Source organism: Delphinus delphis, chromosome 1 (genome assembly GCF_949987515.2).
Source record: "Delphinus delphis chromosome 1, mDelDel1.2, whole genome shotgun sequence".
Lineage (NCBI taxonomy): Eukaryota > Metazoa > Chordata > Mammalia > Artiodactyla > Delphinidae > Delphinus > Delphinus delphis.
The window spans coordinates 37,074,243-37,089,585 of record NC_082683.1 but is presented as its reverse complement, the minus strand read 5'-3'; the positions used below and the strand labels follow the sequence as shown (position 1 = coordinate 37,089,585).

Sequence of the window (15,343 nt, the reverse complement as noted above, 5' to 3'; positions counted from 1 at the left end):
TGGCGCGGTGGAGCCAGCCTGGCGCGCGCTAGGAGCCTATTGGCTGGCGTGGGCCGGTTCACCGCCCGGATTGGCCGGAGCCACGCCCCCTGGAGTTCGTCTGGGAGCTGGGCGCTGGAGATCGCGCAGGAGGTAATTTTTTCTCTGCGTACAACGCAATTGGAACGTGGGCCTTCGCGTTACCCTGTCTTCATCGATTCGGCCCCGGGGTGGGGATCCCCAGAGGATGTGGCGCTGCCTGAGCTAAGCTTAAAGCACGCGTAGGAGTTATACAAAGACTGGGGAGTGTAGGGGAAGGAAGGATATTTGGGAAGGGGCAAGCTGCCAGGGAGGGTGGGGAGCTCACGGCGTTCCAGGAAGTGAAAGAAGCCGGGACGGAGACAGGAGATGAGGCTGCGGAGGTTGAGAGCGACCGGCTAGCAGGAACACTTTTGAAACAATCCGTGCGCGTGGTAATAAGGATTTGAATTAAGCCTCCGGTAGGGACAGATTGTAAGTAATTAGGAGATATAGTTGACCTTGAGGGGTTTTGGACATGATTCCTGCTACCGTGAGTGTTGTCCCTACCGTAGACTAGCCCTTTCCCAAGGGCTCTGCTTCCCACCAAGGACTCTCAACCCTTTATCTCTTTGATTATTTGCTGTTTCCAGTCCATCTTCAACCTTTCTCTCGAGTCTTTTCATTATTCTGAATTGTTTGGATTTTTCCCATTCTGGAAAAAGGGGAACCTCCTTTTACTCTACCCCATCCCAAATTAGTTTAACAAGTATTATATACAATTTGCCTGGCACCGTGCTCGGCTCTGGGGACACAACAGCCAACAAAAGATACCCAGTCCTAGCTTATATGGAGTTTTACAGTTAAGTGGGGGAAGCAGACACTGATCAAAGAATCACAAATAAACATGGAATTAAAATTGGTATAAGAGCAACAATGGAGAAGTACACAAGAGGGTAAGACTGGGGGGGATCTGATTTGGACATTTAAGTCAAGACCTGAAAAATGACTAACTGTTAGGTAAAACATAGAAGAGCTCTTCAAGCAGAGGAAATGGACTGGGTGAGGCCTCAAGGAGGACAGACACTTGGGGATTTTGAACCAACTATTTCAGGACAACATAGTTGTTCCGTAGTGAGCGAGGGGGATGGGGCTTGTTGGAGCCTACAAAGCTTATATTAAGAGGATTGGCTTTTAAGAGAAATGGGTGTGACAGCCAAAGCCCTCTCCAGTGGCCTACAAGGTACTTGTAGTCCTGGGCTCTCCACTTTCTTTACCTCTCTGACCTCATCAACTCCTCACCCTTTCCTCATTCCATTCTAACCATGCTGGCTTCCTCATTGTTCTACAAACACCAGGCAACCTCCTTAGGGCCTTTGCACTAGCTTCTTAGGATTCCTTTCCCACAGGTATCCATTCACATGGCTAACTCCTTCAACTGCTTTAAGTCATTGGCCAAATATCACTTTAATAAGGCCCACCTTGACCACCTTCTTTAAAATTGCAACACTCCCACACCCCTACCCACTCATCCCCTTCACTGCTCTACTTTTCCTCTTTATGTTAGTATTTATCACCTAACATCCTATATAATTTACTGATTATATGCATTATTTATTTCCCATTAGACCCTAAGCTCTGGGACTTCCCTGGTGGTCCAGTGGTTAAGACTCCATGCTCCCAATGCAGGGGACACGGGTTCAATCCCCGGTCGGGGAACTAAGATTCTGCATGCCACACAGTGTGGCCAAAAAATAAAATAAACCATCTATAGACTTCAAATAATGAAATTAAAAATAATAATAATATAAACTCCAGGAACCTTTGATGTTTTATTTACTGAAGTATTCCAAGTACCTAAAACTGCTCCATAAATATTTGTTTAATGAGTTAATGGGAAGCTCTTGAAGGTTTTAAGTAAAAAAGTGACATGATCATGTCTTAAAAGATTGTTTTAGTCTTTAGAGAACGGATTGTAGAATGAATGATGGAAGTCAGCGAGTTTGGTTAAGGAAGATTGGCTAGGAAGTGGAGGGGGTGGGTCTTGTGGAAGGGATTGGAGGAGGGGGAGGGAACATTCCTCCATATAATGGGATAAAGGACAAGGAAAGTGCAGATGGAGGTACGTTTGTACATTCATTCATTCTTTTCTCGGAAGGAGGAAGCAATCTCTTGATGAAAATGAGGTGTGAATTAAAAAGTTTGAGGAGAGAGTTTGAACCAGAGGCTCAGCAGGGACTGCAGTATAGCCAGGTGCAAGCTCTGCAGGCAGACCTTCGGAGTTTGAATCGAAAAGTTGCTTAATCACAAGCCTGTTTCCTTATAACTGAAATGAAGGTAATCCTAGAACATACCTCATGGAGTTGTCAGGAGATTGAGAAATCTGGTAAAGCACTTAGCATAGGGTCTGACATATAACACTCACTAACTGTTAGCTACTGTTCTGTTAGGCAGCCAGAACAATAAGGGAAGAGTGAAGATCAACCAGATGTGTTTTCTCATTCATTACTAATGGATAGGCGGCTATGATCTACTAAATCAGGAGATTAGGAATAAAAATAGCTCATCCCCGTGCCCGCCCTGCCTCCCCCGCCACAGTTTGCCATCTTCTCTCAGGCAAATCTTTCCCCTCTCTGATCCTTGGTTTCTCCTTTTTTTTTCCCTCTTTGCATTTTATGTTTTAAATCATTATCACAGAGGTTTCTCCTTTCCATAGAATGAGGGTTTGGACTAGATGATTACTAAATGCTGTTTCAGTGTAAATGTGCTACATCTCTAAGCAGATAAACCTCCTACCTACACCTGTACTCCCAGGGATACACAGGTGCTCCCGCACAGGAGGCTTTGGTCCTTGACTCAGCCCAGCCCTGGCCTCTTATTTTGTTTATGTCTCCAAGACTATACTAATGCTGGTTCCTCTGAGGCCACTTGCAGGACCTCAGCCCTACTGGTCATACCTCAGTGCCACAGGCAGCCAAGAGCAAACCCATGAGCATCTGGGGAGTGCTTGGAGAAAAGCTAGACACTTTATATGAATGGTGTGGGGAGGGAGGTAGCTTTACCTTCTGCGGGGCCCTAAGATTCAGCCTCATGGCGACTGACTACTTTGGCTGGGCCTTTCCTTTCTAGTCAATCATGAGGAAGCCACGAGCAGCTGTGGGAAGTCGAAGTCGTTGCAGGAAGCAGGCATCCAGCCAGGAGGGAAGGGAGAAACGTGCCCTCAGCAGCAGCCAGGCCAAGCCGTCTGCACCTGACGGTGAGGAGCTTGGTCTTAGAGACTCAGGGGCTGGTTTAATTGGCCATGAAAGGGGACAGATTCAGGCTGGGAAGGGAGCATGGTATGTATCAAGGCATTAAGGAACTAATTAAGGTTCTAATTCTGACTTTCCTCTGTGGCTTTGGGATAATTGCTCTGAATAGCTGCTTTCTTACCAGTGACATGGCGTAGTAGTCTGTGCATTTCCTTCCTCACTTGGCTCTCATGGGATCAAATGAGTTTATCAACCTGTCAGTGTTTTGTAAATGGGAAGGCCCTGCACAGGTATATATTATGCTTGGCTGAAACATGGATTTTCATTATGACCCAGAGACAAAGGAGCCAGGGGTATCACCCTGGGAAATGAAGGCCAGAAACTTGGCTAAGGCTACCCAGGGCTAGAGACTCCAGGTCCCAAGCTTAAGCAAGGGCTTGGGGGTGGGGGAAGCTTTAAGTGGAACAGACTGAAACCAGGCCACAGTGCCCCAGATTGCTGGTGCACAGCCTGTGCAAGGACGATCCCTGAGTTTTCTGAGGCTCCAGCAGGCCTGGCCAGGCAGCAGGAGGAGGTGAGATTGCAGGCCCCTGTCTCCCCGTACCATCTATTCAGAGACACAGCTGAGGTGACAGTCTTCCGGAAGAGCCTGCTGAGCTGGTATGACCGAGAGAAGCGGGACCTACCCTGGAGAAGGCGGGTAGGTGGGTGAGGGGTGGGGATGGTGGAGTGGGGGAGGCTGGTGCCCAGCCCCCTCCACACTAACTGCCCATCTGGAATTTCATTGGCAGGTGGAGGGTGAGGTGGACCTGGACAGGCGGGCATACGCTGGTGAGTACATCTCCTGAGAGCAGGGCTGCTTTGCCTGGACGCTCTCAGGTCTGGGTCTGTGGGCTAGGAGCAGGGCTGGTTAGCCGTGTCCTCATACCAACCCCTCTTCCCCAGTGTGGGTCTCAGAGGTCATGCTGCAGCAGACCCAGGTTGCCACGGTGATCGACTATTATAACCGATGGATGCAGGTGACTTCAGGGAATGAAGGGGAGGGTCATGGTCCAGACCCCAGATGACTCCTTTGGGGTGGGAATAAAGAAGGCTTCTTCCACCTCCTTCACCTTTGGCTTCATCTCTTTTTGCCTGCCTTCGGGCTGTAGAAGTGGCCAACGCTGCAGGACCTGGCCAGTGCTTCCCTGGAGGTGAGAGCCACCCTAAGGTCGGGGAATGGGGACTACTGAGGACCGACCTCTGATCCCTCTGACCTCTGACCCCACCCACAGGAGGTAAACCAGCTCTGGGCTGGCCTGGGCTATTACTCTCGAGGCCGGCGGCTACAGGAAGGAGCCCGGAAGGTAAGAGGGTGGCGGGGGGCGTGGGAGCCCCAGGGCCTCAGGTATCTTATAACCTTAAGCCTTCGCATCCCAATCAGGTGGTAGAGGAGCTAGGGGGCCACATGCCACGTACAGCAGAGACCCTGCAGTGGCTCCTGCCTGGTGTGGGGCGGTACACAGCCAGAGCCATTGCTTCCATTGCCTTTGGCCAGGTGAGCCCATAGCCCACCCCCATATTGTGTGTGCCCACCTTCCCTCCTCCCAGACCAGGCTGACTCCTGGACTCCTCTGTGCCAGGCAACCGGTGTGGTGGATGGGAACGTAGTACGGGTGCTATGCCGTGTCCGAGCCATTGGTGCTGATCCCAGCAGCACCCTTGTTTCCCAGCAGCTCTGGTAGGATATTGGAGTAATGGGGGAGATTGGGAGAGTTGTCTCCAAAGGATCTTTGGCTCACAGCAACGTTCCCTTCTTGTAGGAGCCTAGCCCAGCAGCTGGTGGAGCCAGCCCGGCCAGGAGACTTTAATCAAGCAGCCATGGAGCTGGGGGCCACAGTGTGCACCCCGCAGCGCCCGCTCTGCAGCCAGTGCCCTGTGCAGAGCCTGTGCCGGGCACACCAGAGGGTGAGCCAGCTGGGGAAGGGGCAGTCAGGGGTCCTAGGGAGTGACCCCTGCCCCGTGACATCCTGCCCTGTCTCTGACTCTCAGGTGGAGCGGGAGCAGCTCTCAGCCTCACGGAGCCTGCCAGGCAGTCGTGACGTGGAGGAGTGTGGTGAGTGCCAGCCCTAGCCCTTCCCTGTACTGTCGAGGAGCTGCCTGTGGCCGCCTCATTCCATTTCATTCTACAGTCTGAGTAAGATTCTACAGAGCTGGGCCAAGGCCTGCTGTCTGGGCTTGGCACCTAAGCCCACGTGGCCTGAGTGGGGCTCTTGGATCTCTGTTCCCAGCTCCCAACACTGGACAGTGCCAGCTGTGTGCGCCTCCCACAGAGCCCTGGGACCAGACCCTGGGAGTGGCCAACTTTCCCAGAAAGGTCAGTCGCAGGCCCCCCAGGGAGGAGTGCTCTGCCACCTGTGTTCTGGAGCAGCCCAGGGCCCTTGGGGGTGCCCGAATTCTGCTGGTGCAGAGGCCCAACTCAGGTACCTTGATCCTCGGAGTGCAGGGAGGTGGCATGAGCAACAAGGAAGAAATAGAGGCATCAGTAGCTAAGGCCTAACAGATACCTGGCTGCCCTCCCTCTCAGGTCTGCTGGCAGGACTGTGGGAGTTCCCATCTGTGACCGCAGAGCCCTCAGGGCAGCACCAGCGCAAGGCCCTGCTGCAGAAACTGCAGAGTTGGGTTGGGCCCGTCCCGGCCACCCGCCTTCGGCACCTGGGACAGGTGAGTGAGCAGAGGAGGGGCCAGGAATGATGGCTTCTGTGGCCACATCCGCAGGTCTGTTTCAGCCTCTTGACGCTCCCCCCAGGTGGTCCACACCTTCTCTCACATCAAGCTGACATATCAAGTATACGGTCTGGCCCTGGAAGAACAGACCCCAGTGGCCATTGTACCACCTGGAGCTCGCTGGCTGACCCGGGAGGAGTTTCACACCGCTGCTGTCTCCACCGCCATGAAAAAGGCACTACCTTTGTTGTCTTCGTTTTACTTTTTGTGTTTCCTACATGTTCTAAGTGAACCTGTTACTATGTAAGCAAACAAAAAAGCATATTTTAAACAAAGGTGCTGGGGTATGAAGTTGAGGGCTCTTTGGGGTCAGATGCCAGCCCTGCACTTTCCTCCTCTCTTCTTGTCTAGGTGTTCCGTGTATACGAGGGCCAGCAGCCAGGGACCTGCAAGGTGAGTGTCTTGGCCCTCACCCAGCCATCTCTCTCCAGGACCAAATCCACAGGTTTTCAGTGACGCAAATGATGCACGTTTGGGTGAACAGTCTCCATGACAGACTTCACTGGGGCGAGAGAAGTAGTTCTTGACCAGACTTTACAATCTGGGTCCAGGGTAGAGAGGGGACAAGAGCAAATGATGGAGACAGTAGTGTCACAGGTGTGTGAAATGTTTGTACAAGATTTTGTGGGATATGAAGTGGGGAGCTATCATTTTTATCTAGGAGGCAAGAATCAGGAATGGCTGCTTGGAAGGAGTGGCTGGTAACCTGGGTCCTGGAAATGAATTGTTTTCTCCAGGTTTGGAAGGGGAATCAGCTGTAAAGACGTTCTTTCCAGGCCCAAGAGTAGTGTGAGCAAAGGTGGGGTACAGTACAGTCTGCAGCGCTCAAGGAGCTGTGAGCATTTGGTTTAGTTGGAGTGGTGAGCAGGGCCTGCCCAGGCCAGTCAGGAACGTGAACGCCAGGCCACTGAAGCATTTTAGGTGGAGGGAGGAGTCATCTTTGCATCTTAGGAAGACTGCCTCAGTCTGCCTTTTTAAATTAATTAATTAATTTCTGGCTGCGTTGTGTCTTCGTTGCTGTGTTCGGGCTTTCTCTAGTTGCAGCGAGTGGGGGCTACTCTCTGTTGCGGTGCGGGCTTCTCATCGCGGTGGCTTCTCTCGTTTCGAGCACGGGCTCTAGGGCTTTAGGTGTGCGGGCTTCAGTAGTTGTGGCTCGCGGGCTCTAGAGTGCAGGCTCAGTAGTTGTGGCGCACGGGCTTAGTTGCTCCGCGGCATGTGGGATCTTCCCGGACCAGGGCTCGAACCCATGTCCCCGGCATTGGCAGGCGGATTCTTAATCACTGCGTCACCAGGGAAGTCCTCAGGCTGCCTTTTAGAGAGTTGATCGAAGAGTTAGATACTGGTAACAGGATGGAAGCTTTACAATATAAGGCTAGAATCTGAGCTAGATCAGTGGTGTGGGGGGAGGGGTGGAAGGAGAAGATTCTTTGTTGCCCCCTCAGTACCTCCTTCCTTCGGCTTCTGCACAGGGTTCCAAAAGATCCCAGGTGTCCACCCTGTCCAGATGGAAAAAGCCCAGCGCAGGCCAGCAAGTCCTGGATAGTTTCTTTCGGCCCCACATCCCCTGCTGATGCACCCAGCCTCAACAGTGCAACACAGTGATGCCTCTGGAAGCCCCCACCCCCTGAGAATCCTGTTTAATAAAGTGCTGATTTTTGTAGTCATTCTGGAGACTTTCCACCTTCTCCTTAGCCCCCTCACTCCTCACCTCTGAGGGACCCAGGAAGTGGTAAAGTCCTGCTTGGTCGTGACTTCCACTGCTGAGCTCCTAGCCAGCCCTGGGCAGATGGAGGAGGGGAGTGTTCTGTCCTGAGTGATCTGTCCTCCTCCAGCCCCAGAAGAGAAGAAGGCAGCTGCAGGGAGCCCCTGCCAGTGGCTGACATCCAGCGCTCTCAGTCCATGTCTCTGGTCAGCTCTGATTGGAGTTGTGTTATCACCCTAGAGCAGGTGGTTGAGCTCAGCTCTGACTCAGCCCCTCCCACCTGCAGTGGCTGGTCCCTAGGGAGAGGGGAATCACAGAGGAGGATTTGTTTTGTCTTAGATTCCTACCTCAAATAATAAACCATTTATTTAGGGGTACATTACATATGCAGTGAAACAATACAGAAAAGCAGAGGGTTTTTAATCATAATATTGGGAGTGTGGTGGAGAGAAATGGGGTCAGAGAAGGACACAAGGAGGGTTCAAAAATATTGGTTATGTTCTATTTCCTAATTGTGTAATTCCTTTATTCTTTACATTTTGCATATATGTTAGATATAGACAATATGAGAAACGTTTCACAGTTTAAAAAAAAGTCCCATCTCTTTGGACCCCTGTGAGATTCAACTTCTGGCACGATGAGATGGAGGCCACACCTGGCTCCTAAAGACAAAGCCTTTCACTCCAGGCCTCTGTGGGTGTCTCTCAGTTCCAGCAGGCCCTGTGCTGGACTCCCCAGTGCTCCAGGACAGGCGGCTACACCCAGCTTCAGCCCTTCTCAGGCTTCCTGGACCCTGGCAGCTTGCTCCTGCACGGACTGCCACAGGGCCCGAATGTTGCCCTGGCCAAATCCAGTGGCCCCCTGCCTCTGAATCAGCTCCAGGAAGAAAGTGTCCTCTGCAAAGAGCGACTTGGTGAAGACCTGAAGCAGAAACTTGCCTCTGTCACCATCTAGCAAGACCCCCTGTCGGGCCAGCAGGCTAGGCTCTAGCCCTGCAGCCAGGATCTGCTTCTCCTTGCCTGGCTGCTGGTAGTAGGCCTCAGGAGGAGTCAGGAGCTGACCCCCGGCCCCTACCACACCCTCAGTGGCTTTCATGATATTTGGTGTGTATAACCCCACGTGCTGCAGTCCAGGTCCCCCGTTCCGGGCCAGGAACTGCTCCACCTGGTCCTGTCGGCTGGTGACCCCCAGCAGGGACTCGGCCAGCACGAGGGTAGGGACAGCACTACCCGTAGGGGCCCGCAGGGCGGTGAGCCTCAGCCCCCCGGGCCCGGACTCTGCTGCTACCTCCAGGCCCAGCTCCGGATCCTCACCTGGGCTCAGCGGCAGGTGGTGAAAGCCTAGACAGTCGTGGAACCAGCGCATCAGTTTTGGGGAGCTGCTGGGGGTGCAGGCCAAGGTCAGGTGGTCCACGTGGCTGACCCAGCCCGGGCCAGGTGCGGAGGGCACAGGCCTAAAGCCGGGCAGAAAGGGCCCGCAGAAGCCAGTGCGGTCCAGCAGCGTCAGGCTGAGGTTGCCGGCCGGCGAGCTGATCACGGCGTAGGTGGCGGCGCCCTGCTCATCCCGCACGCTGACAGGGGGCACCGGCACGCTGCAGCCGAGCGCCGCCAGCGCCCGGGCGGCGGCGCCCGCGTCCGCCACGTCGAAGCACAGGTTCGTGGCACTGGGCACCGCATGATGCGGGTCCAGGCCGTACAGCGGCTCTGCGGGCCCCGCGCCCTCGTTCACCAAAAAGACCGCGTCGCCGCTCCGCAGAGCCAGCTGCCGCCAGCCGTCTGCTTCCCGCACCGCCAGGGGCTGGAAGCCGAAGAGGCGCTGCAGATCCCGGGCGAGGGGCAGCCCCGCCGGCGCGTGGAAAGCGATATGGCACAGACGGCGGGCGGGCGCGGCCATGGCGGTCTGGATGGCGTCCCCGGCCTGTCCCTCCCCTGGGGACAATCACTTGTCCGGGACTCGGAGACTCTCAGTCCCTGGCTTGTCGTCAGAAGCCGGTGGAGTCCAATTTTGCCTGCAGACCGCGTTCCTCGATCTTTTTCGGGGAGAAGCCACAAACGGACCACTTGGGGTCTTGCGGTTCCCTCTGCCGAAGCACGCCAAACTGGGGCTGCCTGGAGACCCCCGAGTCTGAGCTGTGGCTCTAGAGAACCACGCGGAGCCAGTACAGGGGCGGAGCGAGAGAGGGGGGCGGAGCCAGTGACTGCCACTCTCCACCCTCTCGCTCAGCCTGTGTGGCCGAGAGTACACCGGGGGCACAGGACTGACCCTTCCCATGACCTCTGGCTGGGCCTCACTCTTGGGCACTGACCTTCCCACGGCCTCTGGCTGGGCCACACACCTTTGGGCACTGAGCCTCCCATCCCCGGACCCTGGAGATCACAATAGCTGCCTTCACTAGGTTCCAGGCACTGGGTTCCTACTCATGCCCCAACCTCAGAGCAAAGGGAATCAGCCCTAGTCGGGGGAAGAGTCCGAATTTTCCCTCTACAAGCACGGAATTTCTTAGCAATTTCATGTTTTAGCTTAAAATTTTTGGAGAATTTTGCTTTTAATTGCCTAATGTTCCTTTAAAACTTAAAATAGAATAAAATGCTTTAAGTTACAGATTTTCACTTTTTCCCCAAAATGGTCCAGAGAAATTTATGTTATAGGAAGATAGACCATTTATTTAGCTCCTAAATGCATCTCTCTTTTGGGAAATCTTTCAGCTGCACCTTTTCAACCCCACTTCTCCCTTAACATTTTTTACGCCCTTGTCCCAAACAAGATTTGGAGAAAAAACAGTGGCTCAGGATCTGAAAGGAACAGCTGCACAGGCATCCTTTCTCACCCTCCTGACTCTATTAGGACTAGAATAAGTCCTCTTTGCTCTTTCCAGCTTCCTGACTGGGTATTAGGCCAGAGGAGCTTTCTGGGGGCATTTCAGGCCTTGCCACTGAGAACTGTGTGAGATCACTGGATTGAGGAAATTCGGAGTCTTCTGGAACTTCACCTGGTAGCTCTTGAAGGGTTTGGAAGGGCATTCCACGAAGAGCAAATGGCATAAGCAAAAGCTCAGTGAGGAATGTGAGCCAAACCCTCAGAGGAGCAATGGAGCATAAGGTTGGGGAGACAGTTGGGTTGGATGCCTGTGGTCTGAGGCAATGCAAAAGAGATTCATTTGTCAGGCAGCCTGGTGTGATGACTTACTGTTGAGTTTCATTGGCAGGAGGGAGAAGGATGTGATGAGGGGACAGGGCTTAGAAAAACACCTGGCTGGGTGTTCAGGCCTACAGCCAGGAAGGCAGTACCTGAAGCACTGGTGAAAGGTACTTGGTGCTACTCTGCACTCCAGTGAATTGGAGAACATGGACTCCAAAAGCCAGACAGACCTGGGTTTAAAAATCTACCTCCAACACTTACTAGCACATGTATAACTTTGGGCAAATTGCTTAACTTCTGAATCTTAGTTTCGTCATCTATAAAAATGGGAATAATAATAGTACCTACTTAGTGGGATTGTTTTGATTAAATGAAATAGTATATGGTGCAGCCTGGCAAAAGATCCAGGTTTTAGCCTGTGAACCTGGGCCTGACTATGGGGTCAGGGCATACAAAGGGCTACTCCTCCGTAGTCCTGAGCACTGGGAAGGCACTGGGAGGGCTCTGGCTTTGGTGGTGTATTCTGGGGGAGGGGGCCCTGGGAATAGGGATCTGAGAGGGCTGGTACAGAAAAGACAATGCTCTGCCCCAGCTCTCATGATTGGGGCCCCAAGGGAGCAGCTTCCAGGCCTTTGGTCCGGGAGAAGGAATTTCCACTCAAGGGCTCCAGGTATGGACAAAGGGAACAGAAACAGGACCCCTGACCAATCACTTCTGACCTGGGGGAGGGTAGATTTCTGGAAGCTAAGTGGGGGTTGTCTTAAAGAAAAGGATGGGGCTTCCCTGGTGGCGCAGTGGTTGAGAGTCCACCTGCCGATGCAGGGGACACAGGTTCGTGCCCTGGTCCGGGAAGATCCCACATGCCGCGGAGCGGCTGGGCCTGTGAGCCATGGCCACTGATCCTGCGCGTCCGGAGCCTGTGCTCCGCAACGGGAGAGGCCACAGCAGTGAGAGGCCCGCGTACCGCAAAAAAAAAAAAAAGAAAAAGAAAAAGAAAAGGGTGACCTTGTCTGGGGTACACTGCCCAGCAAGGGCACTGTGCTTGACTTTGGCCCAGTGCACAGACGGCTCTGGAGACCAGTTGGGGTTAGAGAACTAGACTCTACTTCCTGCAGCCCTGCTGGCGTCTTGGCCGTGACCTCCTGGGATCAGACTGGTGTCCTCCTGCGATCAGGACCCTGCGGAACTTTCCCAAGATAGGTCCTCCGAGCCTGGCCGCGGTTGCACTCCTCCTGGAGCTATTGATAACGAGGGTGGGCGCGCAGGTCGAGACCTGAGGGAACCGGCCAATACCACTGGAGGGCACGCGCGCGGGTCGGAGAGTTTAGGTGGTGACGCCTCTCCTATACATCCGCCTTTTACAACGACAAGGTCAGCAGAGGTGGAGATGGGGGCTGTGGAGGGCGGAGGAGTCGAACTCTCGGAGCTCGCAGACCCGAGGCACACTCGGCCCCTACAGAAATCCTGACCCCCGCCCGCTCCCCGCTCCTTCCCCTCCCCTTCTCCTCCCCTCTCCCCTCTCCTCCGCCCTCCCTCTCCCAGCCGCACAGGAGGCCCCAAAGCTCGCACCTTTCAGGGCCCACCCCTCCCCTCCCCTCCCCTCCCCTCCCCTCCCCTCCCCTCCCCTCCCCCTCCTCTCCCCTCCCCTCCCTTACCTCACCCCGCCCCTCCCAAGTTCCCTCCTTCCTTGCTTCCCCTGAAATCCGCTCCCGGAAACTCCCGCCTTTCTGGCCGCGCCCATCCGGAGCTCCCTCCCCATCCAGGAGGCGACCTCGGATGCTCCCTCCTTTCTGGCCTTGCCCTTGCCCTCCCTCCCCGTGATTCCGTTCTTCTCCTTGAGCCCTTGACTTTTTATAAGGAGTGACCTGGAAGACCTCAGAGAAGGTGACTTTGTGTGTTTGTTTGTGTGTGTGTGTGTGTGTGTGTGTGTGTGGTAAAACACACATAATATTCACCACGTTACATTTTTAAGGTACGGTTCAGTGGTATTAAGTACATTCATGTCACGCAACCATCACTTCATCCATATGCTGAACCCTTCCTCCACAGCTGACACTGTACCCTTTAGATAGCTCGCCACTCTCCCCTCCCCCCGCCCCTGGCAACCACTGTTCTATTTTCTGTCTCTGTTATGATTTTGACTACTCTAGGTACCTCATGTAAATGAAATCGTGCAGTGTGTGTGTGTGTGTGTGACTGGCCTATTTCACTTAGCATAATGCCTGTAAGTTTCATCCATGTTGTAGTATATGTCAGAATTGCGAGAAGGTGACTTTTGAGTTAATTCCTGAAGGAAGTGAAGGGGCAAGAGGAACAAATGTAAAGGCCTTGAGGCAGGAATGGGGCTGGTGTATTGGAGCAAAAGTCCAGTGCAGCTGGAATAGGATAGGGAGGAGGGGGAATAGTAGCCATAAGGCAAACTTTGGCTTTTACTCCGAACAATATAGCAAGCCACTGGAGGTCACCTTTAAGCTGAAGGGTGACCGGATCAGACTCCACATTTCTATTGAACCTCGCTGGCTGCTGAGTTGATAATAGGATGGAGGGTAGCAAGGGCAGAATGGGGAGGCCAGTGAAGAGGCTGTTGCTTCTAACATTGTCTGGAGGACTAGGGAAGGCTTCCCAGGAGAAGCTGAGACCAGAAGTTTGAGTAGGAATTGACAAGGTGAGGGGTACCTTTATGTGTCGGAGGTTGGGAGTGAAGTATTCCAGGTGGAGGACACGGCTTATACAAAGGTGTGGAGGTGAGAGCAAGTGTAGTTGATTGGCAATTGTTAGTACAGTTGGCCCTTTTTTTAAAAAAAGTTTTTGGCTGCACTGCGCAGCATGCAGTTTATTAGTTCCCCTGACCAGGGATCGAACCCGCATCCCCTGCAGTGGGAGTGTGGAGTCTTAACCACTGGACTGCCAGGGAAGTCCCAGTTGACCCTTGAATAACACGGGTTTGAACTTACATGCGGGTCCACTCATATGCAGGGTTTTTTTTCAGTAAATACATACTACAGTAGTACATCATTCGTGGTGCGTTGAATCCGAGGATGCGGAACTGCAGGTGTGGAGAGCCGACTCTAAAGTTATATGCAGATTTTACAGGGATTTCCAACTGCACAGGGATTGACCCCTTAACCCTACCACCCCCCACCATGTTGTTCAAGGGTCAGCTCATTAAACCCCTAGATTGGGAGCTTCCTGGGGAAGAGATGTATTTTCATTTCCATAGGGCAGGGCCTCTACAGGCGCCCTGAAGACCTGCTGATACCACCCTCTCCTCCCCTGTCACTGTGAAGTAAGAGTGCCACCTGGGTTAGACTAACCAGGGCTCTGGGTCTCACCAACACTCACATCATCAGTGAGCTTGCTTTACTGATTTTCCTCTCTCTCCTATATATCTTCATTCTGTCCCTTTTAAGAGAGATCATCAGGTCTCTTTCATCTTAAAAAAAAACAAACCAAAAAGCCCTCCCTCTATCCTGCTTACTTCTACAACTATTTTTGTATAATTCTCCTACCCTTCACAGCCAAACTTATAAAAATAAGGATTTTTAAAAATTAAAGTATAGTTGATTTACAATATTGTGCTAGTTTCATGTGTACAGCAAAGTGATTCAGTTATATATATATATATTTTTTTTTTCAGATTATTTTCCTTCATAGGTTACTACAAGATATTGAATATAGTTCCCTGTGCTATACAGTAAATTCTTGTTGCTTATTTATTTTATGTATAGTAGTTTGTATCTGTTAGTCCCACACTCCTAATTTATTCTCCTCCCGACCCCCGTCCCTTTCCCCTTTGATAACTATAAGTTTGTCTTCTATGTCTGTGAGTCTGTTTCTGTTTTGTATATATATATATTCATTTGTGTTATATTTTAGATTCCACATATAAGTGATATATATTTGTCTTTCTCTAACTTCATTTAGTGTGATATTCTCTAGGTCCACCCATATTGCTGCAAATGGCAATATTTCATTATTTTTATGGCTAATATTCCATTGTATATATGTGTGTGTGTGTATATATATATATATATATATATATATATATATACCACATTTTTAAAAAAAGATATTTATTTGGTTACACCGGGTCTTAGTTGCGGCAGGCGGGCTCCTTCGTTGCGGCTCCAGGGCTCCTTAGTTGTGGCATGCATGTGAGATCTAGTTCCCTGACCAGGGATCAAACCCTGGCCCCTGCAGTGGGAGCGCGGAGTCTTATCCACTGTGCCACCAGGGAAGTCCCATATACCACGTTTTTTTTTAATTTAACATTTTATTTCATGGAACTAACATATACAAAGTAAAAAAAAGTGTCTGAGAACAAAAAATGATTTTCCGAGTACTTTTTTCTTTCTAGTGTATCATTTATTTAATAAATATTTGTTTTACTCATACTACGTATGGGGAACTTTGCTATCTGCTAAGAACACACACACACACTTGGCATTGCCCCTACTTTTAATTTAATTATGGATAATGGCTATTTGTA

The 15,343-nt window shown here is 51.9% G+C and overlaps 2 protein-coding genes and 1 long non-coding RNA gene across 5 annotated transcripts in view; 2 read left to right on the top strand and 1 right to left on the bottom strand.

Moving 5' to 3' along the window:
• The first annotated feature begins 4 nt into the window (after window positions 1–4).
• On the top strand, window positions 5–7,678 carry MUTYH (mutY DNA glycosylase). Its single transcript, XM_060021276.1, is given in 17 exon segments — window positions 5–132; window positions 3,127–3,253; window positions 3,800–3,948; window positions 4,040–4,079; window positions 4,194–4,267; window positions 4,400–4,441; window positions 4,523–4,594; window positions 4,672–4,785; window positions 4,871–4,968; window positions 5,051–5,195; window positions 5,280–5,343; window positions 5,519–5,710; window positions 5,815–5,951; window positions 6,037–6,189; window positions 6,366–6,407; window positions 7,484–7,576; window positions 7,578–7,678. Coding segments are annotated over 16 exon segments (1,575 nt in total). The 5' UTR covers window positions 5–132; window positions 3,127–3,132; the 3' UTR covers window positions 7,617–7,678.
• A 621-nt stretch (window positions 7,679–8,299) lies between these two features.
• On the bottom strand, window positions 8,300–9,704 carry HPDL (4-hydroxyphenylpyruvate dioxygenase like). The gene has a single exon (XM_060021299.1). It carries the CDS (start codon window positions 9,607–9,609, stop codon window positions 8,494–8,496), a length of 1,116 nt encoding a protein of 371 aa, XP_059877282.1. The 5' UTR covers window positions 9,610–9,704; the 3' UTR covers window positions 8,300–8,493.
• Window positions 9,705–12,579: 2,875 nt separating this feature from the next.
• The window catches only part of LOC132420325 (uncharacterized), a 38,271-nt gene continuing 35,507 nt past the window's right edge, over window positions 12,580–15,343 (top strand). Inside the window, exon 1 of one of the 3 annotated variants that reach the window (XR_009518355.1) lies at window positions 12,580–12,738. This is a non-coding gene — a long non-coding RNA (uncharacterized lncRNA). The remainder of the gene's footprint in view (window positions 12,739–15,343) is intronic. The other 2 variants (XR_009518354.1, XR_009518353.1) reach the window with 2 other exon arrangements.

Excerpts from the sequence above, each read along its gene's own strand:
- HPDL (XM_060021299.1), bottom strand. The coding sequence starts at position 9,609 with ATGGCCGCGCCCGCCCGCCGTCTGTGCCATATCGCTTTCCACGCGCCG.